Here is an 8605-nt window from a genome sequence, read left to right as displayed (position 1 = left end):
AGTAGATCTTAGAGACTTCTCCATTGTTGTCAAGGTTTTCACATAATGCCCGTGCCCAAAGTTGATGTTAAATGGAGCCCAAAACTAAAGCTCCCAACTTCGAGGCAGCCTGACTTGGGCAAAGGATGGGAGATGCTTCTTTATCCAAGCAACTTGTAAGGAGTCAACGAGTTTTTTGAAATTATTTCATGGTTTTTTAAAACTAGGGCATTGCTCTAGCCAATCATTACATAAAGTCAGCAAGCTTTATGATGATGTGTGTGTGTGTGAGAGAGAGAGAGAGAGAGAGAGAGAGAGAGAGAGAGAGAGAGACGCTCATTAGGGACGATTGTCCCTTGGTGGTTGACCCCTAAAAAATTCAATGCCCACACATGGGCGCCACTCGATGGGCGGGCACAATATAAAAGGACCCATATATATTCCTTCATGTTCATAGAATATTTATTTTTATTTTGGGAGGAGTGCATGACACATACTACCCCTTTAGGATCACCCTTAGATTTGGGGTTTTTGGAAAGAATTAAGCTGAGTTAATTGTTAAACCAGGGTCAAGACTGGAAACCCTAGAGGGTTTTGTGTGCAGGTCTGGTCCACGTCATATTTCTTTTGCCCAAGAAGCAGATCGCCGCGCTTCTCCTTTTTGCTGCAGCTATGGCGGAGCAGGTATGTGTGTGTTTCCCTCTTTTCCCTCTCGTCCTCGCGTTTCTGCGTTTCGATTTCGAGCACTGACACGTCTTTGTGTTTTCTCCCCCCTTGCACTCGTGCAGACAGAGCGTGCTTTTCTCAAGCAGCCCAAAGTGTTTCTGAGGTATTGCCTTCCCTCCTCTGCTTTCCTGCGTTTCTGATGGTTTCTCGTCGCTGTTTTCTGTGCGGGATTCGTTTAATTCGCTGCTAAATCTTGGCAGTGGGAAAATCTCTGGCAAGGGGAGAGCCCCCGGCAAGCGCGGCAATCGTTTCTATAAGAACATTGGATTAGGGTTCAAAACCCCTAGAGAAGCCATTGAAGGTATGATCGAATTTCCTGCTCTCTCAGGGCTTAGTACGATTAGATGCAGGGCTACATATGAAATGATTTTTAAGGATACATATGATTGTTGCATTCGGGATTAGCGTTGCATATTAAGGGCTGTTTGACCTGCTTCATTTAGGGCTTTTATTGCTTTAAGAGCAGTCGCAAGATGTAGCCCTTTAAAAAAAATCAAAATACATACTCAGGATTTACACTTTGGCACAAGAATGATGATAGGATTTAGGTTCCAAGGTAGGTAATATGCTGTCAAATATCACGTTTGTGGATCGAGTGCTAAGGCTATGGTTAGTTTTTCCACTAGATCAGTGGTATCGTTTAGGTTTATAGGATGGGATAATCATTCTTTAAAATGTTCAGAGTTAGGGTTAAGCGTAAAGTTTTTCTGCTGGAAGGGTTCTGAAGGTAGAGTTACGTTTTTGTTAGGGTAGTGGTGCAAAGCAGTGCCTTGTTTTTTTTCTCAAATGATCAGTTTGGTTTCACGGGCGAAACGAGAGATTATGAATTCCTGATTAGTTATTAGGGTCTTGGTTGAAATACCTCTTTTTTGGTAAGTTTGGGGGTTGCAAATTGTGTCTAGGATCTAGATCCCTAAAAATCTTGATGCAAAGTTAAGGCTCAAACTGCAATTCACGGTCTTCATTTGGTTTTGATCAAGGTCTTTATTCTTTGCAGGTACCTACATTGACAAGAAATGCCCTTTCACCGGTAATGTTTCTATCAGAGGCCGCATTTTGACTGGGACCGTCAACTGCACAAAGATGACAAGGACAGTCACTGTCAGAAGAGATTACTTGCACTTCGTCAAAAAGTATCAAAGGTAGTTTAATGTCTCCGGACTTCTTGAGATTTTATAGATATGTGTCAACCTATCATTTAACAATATTGCAAGAGGTGCATTGTGCAAAGTGGAAGTCTTTGGATAGAATTGTGCCAACAATCATGCATCCCCATTACCGGCTGGCAAGTATATACAACATAGTTCAGGACGAAGGGTTTTCAGGGAATTGATCACAATGCCACATTATCCAATCATGCTATACATATAGGTTTTTAAAGAATCGTTGCCTATAACAACACATAGGCCCCCATGTGGAGTTTGAATTGTGAATGCAAGGTGTAGATGCAATTAATGAATACCTCGTTGTTGACTATAGTTATGTGCCATCTTCAAGTTTGTGTGCTCTGGCTAGTCATTGTTCTGCATTTTATGTTTCATTGCTCTATATTTAATTGAGGACAGTTTTCGTGTATAAATGACTTCAAACACACAGGTATGAGAAGAGGCACTCCAATTTGTCTGCCCATGTCTCCCCTTGCTTTCGTGTGAAGGAAGGAGACAAGGTTATCATTGGACAATGCAGGTAACTCTTCCGTGTTTCAAATTATTTCTACTAAAAGCAGTGTACTGGTTGTTAAGGAAGCACACACAGATTTTAGTTTTTACCTTGCGTTTCTTGGTTGTGATACAGGCCTTTATCTAAGACGGTGAGATTTAATGTACTGAAAGTCATACCCATGGGAGCTGCTGAGGGTGGCAAGAAGGCTTTTACTGCCATGTAGTGTGCCTTAGCCTTCTGTGTTTTTTCATCGAACTTTACTGAATATTGCGTGCAGGTTATTGTTTTGCCGACTTGCCCACTTTGTTTTGTTGAATAGTTGAATCAATCCAAACAAAAGGATATTCTTTTGGATTTAGTGTATGCTCTGATGTGCTTTGCTTGTGGGTTAGTTTTGATGCCAACATCCCAATTTAATAACACTACATTTGAGGATGCTGTTAGTTTGCACTTAGCCCCTCTACTTCACTATGTTCTGTTCTTGGTTGTTTAGCACTTAAGTAATACTGGTCAGATCGGAGGATGGGCAAGCCTGCAATGTTGATACGGTTGCATGTCGAACTCCCCACCTGTGAAGAGTATTTGTGTTACCATGCCCCTAAACAAGGAGGCTTATTGGCAATGCCTGCATCTTCTTCTGCCCATGTGCTTTTTATGTTTTTATGCATAATTAAGTGCTCTTAGAAGCAAATTTTCATGAAGTATAAGAATTAAGTCATATAGACTCTTATTGAACTGCTCTGTGTCAAAGTAGCCAATTGTTGGTGTAGGATTGAAAGAATTACATCAACTTGCGAGGCTAATATAGATATCTTCACTAAGGATTGAAGATCATTGATTTGTGAAGATGGTGGCGTTGTTTGGAGAGGTTTGTAATTTGAAGGGAAATTCTAGGTGTGATGGGTTGTACCATTGACTAGGCTTTCGCCCACCATGGTCCCCCATCCAGAGATGTACCTGGAAGTTGTTGATGGTGAGGCTTTGGTAGTACAAATGTTCTCCAGTGCATGAGTATGGATTCGTACTCATGGAACAGTTGCTACATTAATTTAGCCAAAAGAATAGTAAGTGATAAGCTTAACAAATATATAATGGCTGTTGTGTGATATGGCTTAATCCGTGATGAGACTTAAATGTGAAAGTGCAGGTTCTTAAGCCGTGAGATGGAACTCCGTGAATTGTACTTCCATGAATTTGCAAGTTTTAACCTAGAGCTTTTTTTTAAAAAAAAAATTGGTCTTCTAGGTCATGACTTTTGCAAGCAACAGCTTCTTGTGCACTTATTTCTCACTACCAGAGGGGTGATAAGAGTATTATTATTCTCTTCTTGATGTGCTCCTAAGCCTCCGTGTTGCTGAAATGATGTTGTGGTAGTAGGGAAGACTGGTGATTGTTTGCTTGAACAGACAAGCTCTTGTGTTGGTGCTGGATGCATGAGAGTGGTTGAGTGATTTGCTTGCTATTGCTTGGGCCTTCATTTTTATCGAACTTTAGGTGAAGTTGTTGGGGTTGAAATTGGTGATGAGGTTTTCCTCACATTGTTCAATTTTGGCAACCATATGATGGAATTACCATCATAGTATTCTTGTTGTTGAAGTACATGCACATGCACCCATCTTGATGAACACTGTAATTTGGTTGCCGATGTGCTTGGTGTTGAGGCTTTCTTCTTTGTGCAAGCTTAGGGGACTTTGTGATGTGCTTGGGGACCCAAGCTTTGGTATTTCTTTGGTAGTACCCTTGTGCTTACAGCAATGTTTTTGGTACCCACACTTGCTGCATTGGTGGAGTTCTTTGAGGAACTCGCATAGGCTTTTGTGGACAATGTTGTGGAGTACTTTTTTTCTTCCTTGGCTTTTGAGTGCTTTGTTGAGGAAGAGTTTTTGATTGTCGAGGCACCCAAATTTGATTGGCACCTTCATAATAGCCTTGAGCTACAAGTAACTGCTTCTCCACCCACATTTTGATAGTATTAAGATATCTTGATTGTGGTTGTCGTGGTGTGGAGTTTTCTTTTAGGGTGATGAGGAAGGTTTGGGGCCTTTCGTGACTTTGGCTGGTGCTGAGGCTATGGGTTTGAGACTCATGGTGGGCATTGTTGATGAGATGATGAGGTTAGAGTCTCTTGTGGAGTGGCTGTCGAGATGACAAGGCCTTTGAGCATGTGGTTGTCTCCTTTGTGAGGTTTGTTGATGAAGATGCATAGAAGCCGGGGCCTTTCCTTGAGTTCCCTATTAGAGTTAGATTGTTGGGCTCTGGGAACTTCTTCAAGAATAGCTTTTGATTGTTGGGCTCTGGGAACTTCTTCAAGAATAGCGTCTTATTGTTGCGAGGTTTTGGCATCGAACTTCGTAGGTGAGGATGGGGTTGAAGGAGTAGAGGCTTTATCCGAGTCAGTTGTTTGGTGCAGATGGTAGGTCATTGTGTAGAGGCTTTTATAGAAGAGGCTTGTATCCTTTTGCGCTCAACATCATAGATATTCATTAAAATTGGATCCTCTTCCTTCCAGTATGGTATTGTCAACTTTTCCAAGTCCTACTAGAGTAGAGACATTCATTTTTCTAGATGGTCAGTTTTTAACATGAGGTCTCTACTAGCCAATCGCCAAGGATTCATAGGATAAGTCCAATTGGACCAATGATCTCGTTTTTCTAGGGGAATCATCTTAGCATGGGAGCATCAGAGGTGAGACTTTTTGCATCTGTGGAATCTATTTCAAGGCCTTAGGAATTACTTTACTAGCCAATTGCCAAGGATTCATAGGATAAGTCCAATTGGACCAATGATCTCATTTTTCTAGGGGAATCATCTTAGCATGGGAGCGTCAGAGGTGAGACTTTTCGCATATGTGGAATCTATTTCAAGGCCCTAGGAATTACTTTGTTTTACTTATTTCTTATTACGACCAAGCTAGTTGGAGCGATTTAGGTGTCTTAAATCAACCAATTCTTTATCCTCTCTATTTTTTGGGACTCTCATGTTTATTTCTATTTGACTTTTAAAAGAATCTAAAAACATTCTTAATAAGAATTGTGAGAAAAGTACTATAGAAGCATAGATCTTCTTTGAATTTGATTTAATTGGGGATGACTTGAGATTACCTGCTTCTCCTTCATACTTTGGACTACAGAGTTGAATTGAGATGACCCGCTTCTCCTTCATACTTTGGACTATAGATTTGACTTGAGACGGCCCGCTTCTCCTTCATACTTCGAGCTGTAGAGTTGACTCACATAAAACCAACTCTCTTCAACCGATGATTGTTTGGAGAGTTTTAAGGAAGAATGTATTTTCTTTTGAATTCTTTACACTAGTATTTTAGAACTTAGGCCAAGGGGTAGGCCTTGGTTAACCCAAACCATAAACTCTTTTCTAAACTTAGTTTATAACTTTTTATGACTAGGAGAAAAGAATAAGGAGATTCTAGAATTTAGGCTCTTTTGTCAATTTTATTATTCTTTTTAAACCAATGGTAAGCACATCAAAACTATTTATATAAAAATCAAATTCTCAAAGCTTTAATGACCAAGGGTTCTTTCTAATCCGCATGAGAACCTCTTATCTAGTGAAGTGAAGTGAAAGAACTTTTAAGTTAAGAACTCTTGTCTACATGGGATCCTCTTATCTAGTGAAGTGAATGAACTTTTACGTTAAGAACCTCACAATACTAAGATAAAACCAAGATTTCATGAAATTTTCCAAGCATAAGCACACTATTGGACCACATATTATGAATATTCCCTCTTTAAGAGACAATCCCTACTTCCATGAGAGTCTATGATGAGAAAACAATCCGTGCTTCCATGAGAAAGTCTATGAGAAAACAATCCCAATTTAGGAGCTCCCATTTTCTAGAAACTTGAACTCATAGGACAATGATAAGTTATCTCTAATCTTTACATAAGCTTCCAATGTTTATGCATACTCCGATCATGATTAGAGAAACAAGATTTCTATAAAAACTTTCTCTACTTAAGAATGGAACCAAAAGTTACCCAGAAAAAAGGGGATGCTTCATCATGTCTTACCCTATTCTCATTGGAAGAGAGAGAAGTAAATGATCTATTAAGGCAAGCCACTAATATAGTATTCTAATTAACAAAATTACCAAGCATTAATCTTGTAGTTTATTAAAAATTACCTAAGAAAAAGGGGATGCTTTATAAATCCTTGCTTCTCCCTCATTAAAAGAGAGAGAGAAGTAAGTTGTCCATTAAACCAACCCACTAATTTAGTTTTTAACAAAATCTTGACATAAGCTAGCCACTATTTTACCTTTATCTCAAAAAATAAGAAGATAAACTCAAGTAAACCTAAAGAAAGGGATGAATAATTCCTTATTAAAGAAGAGATAAATCTTAAGCATGCTTAAGGAGATTTGTTTAGCAAAATAAAACATAACAATACCTTGTCAACTTGAGCTTCCCATCAACTCTCTCTCTCTCTCTCTCTCTCTCTCTCTCTTACCATTGTATATGCAAACACCAAACTCTCCTTAGAGTGCTTGTATCCTCAACTTCTTCTTCTCTCCCTCCGTTGGTAGATAATCTAACATAGAGTTTACAGATTTAACTTAAACATGATTGCAAGATTATTGAACATTCAAATGATTATCACACAGATTACTGAACATTACATACAATATGTATACATAATCGCAAAACAAAGATACATAACTAAACATTGTGTATTTCTTCTTTTGCATATATTTTTCTCAATATACATCAACACTTAGTACATAAATAATCATCTATTTTGAGATCTTATTCCTAAGCTACCCCCAAGCTCTAACATAAAAGTAATAATAAAGCTAAGGTGGGTTATTTCCTTGGTTAACACCTGGCACAACAGGTGGTGGGTAGTCCACCCCGTGGGCATAAGTGTCAAACCCACTTGATGACTATGATTATTTTGATAAGTAATAATGAATCCTAATTCTATAATTTCCTCAATAAATAATAAAGCTAAGGTGGGTTATTTCCTTGGTTAACACCTGGCACAACAGGTGGTGGGTAGTCCACCCCGTGGACATAAGTGTCAAACCCACTTGATGACTATGATTATTTTGATAAGTAATAATGAATCCTAATTCTATAATTTCCTCAATAAATATATGTTGATGATATCCTAATCTAAATCAATCTAATGGTGGCTGTCTAAAATTAGTATCTATAATACAAATGGAAGGATGTATTTGTCTATAAAAAATCTATTTGAGAAGATAAATAAATAAAATTTTTTCCTTGATTTTTTAGATTGTTGGGTTTCGGTTTGAGTTATGGTTATGGTTCAGGATTGGTACTCTGACCATATAGTCAGGTAACCAAACCTCATCTTTGTGTGCGAGTCCTAATGTTGGCACCAGCCAAGTAGAACATGTTCACTTGGCATGGAGGCCAAGATTTGGAAGGATGATCCTCATCCTAGAAAGGATGTAGATCATCTAGAGATTGTTGGAAAGGCGACTGCTATGCAAGAGGTGGAATTTCTTTATTGAAATGTTCTTTCTAGCACTTGAACACAACTTTTCAGCTCCTTGGCCTATGTCTCCAAGATCTTATCTCTCCTTTCCATTAAACTAGCATAGTCTTCATGATTTGTTTTTGAATTCCTGATCTCCTCCATATTCGTCCAGTGTCTCAACTGCTGTTCTTAATTGTCTGGATCTAGCAGCTTTCTTTTTAAGTTAGTTGATTTTATGAACATCCTGAGCTTGCTAGTCTTCGAGTTCTACATTTATTTTCTCCATCTCTTGATTAGCCAACTTCAAAGCTGTCACTTCATTTTTGAGCTACTCTACATTATGATCATAAGACCTAGCCTGTTCTTATACATTCTCTTTGAACATAGCTAAGCTATTCATCCTACTCAAGAAGTACTTGTTTGCCCTTATCATGCTGATTTCTAGCATCAGTAGAAGACTGGGCCCTTGAAGTCTTTGTTGGTACCCCTGCATAACCTCATGTAGTTGGTGTCGAAATGTGCCCTTGCCCTCTGGATCAACCTCCTCCAAATCTACTTGCTCCAGATGTATCATCTAGATTTTTGCTTATAAGGGTGTCAGGTCAACAGTCTCAGGATCAATCAAAAACTTAAATTATTCTATATAACTAGCATATAAATCTTCCATGAGCTGCTTGTTCCAAGCTTCATATGTGTCTACATCACTGGTTGTGAGTTCACAGACCTCCAGATCTTCAGCAGCATCCATGTAATCAATTTGGCTTTGCAAGATTTG

At 38.8% G+C, this 8605-nt stretch overlaps 1 protein-coding gene across 1 annotated transcript; it reads left to right on the top strand.

The window, feature by feature from the left end:
- The first annotated feature begins 497 nt into the window (after window positions 1–497).
- On the top strand, window positions 498–2725 carry LOC147632137 (small ribosomal subunit protein uS17y-like). The gene is made up of 6 exons (XM_086808764.1): window positions 498–663; window positions 768–808; window positions 906–1006; window positions 1703–1847; window positions 2302–2391; window positions 2500–2725. The coding sequence occupies exons 1-6, from the start codon at window positions 652–654 to the stop codon at window positions 2588–2590; spliced, it is 480 nt and encodes a 159-aa protein (XP_086664890.1). The 5' UTR covers window positions 498–651; the 3' UTR covers window positions 2591–2725.
- Window positions 2726–8605: the final 5880 nt, after the last annotated feature.

Source organism: Cibotium barometz, chromosome 14, assembly GCF_041138505.1.
Source record: "Cibotium barometz isolate CiBa-2024 chromosome 14, ASM4113850v1, whole genome shotgun sequence".
In the NCBI taxonomy this organism is placed as follows: domain Eukaryota; kingdom Viridiplantae; phylum Streptophyta; class Polypodiopsida; order Cyatheales; family Cibotiaceae; genus Cibotium; species Cibotium barometz.
Note: the sequence above shows the minus strand (reverse complement) of the source record. Positions and strands in the feature narration are given on the sequence as shown.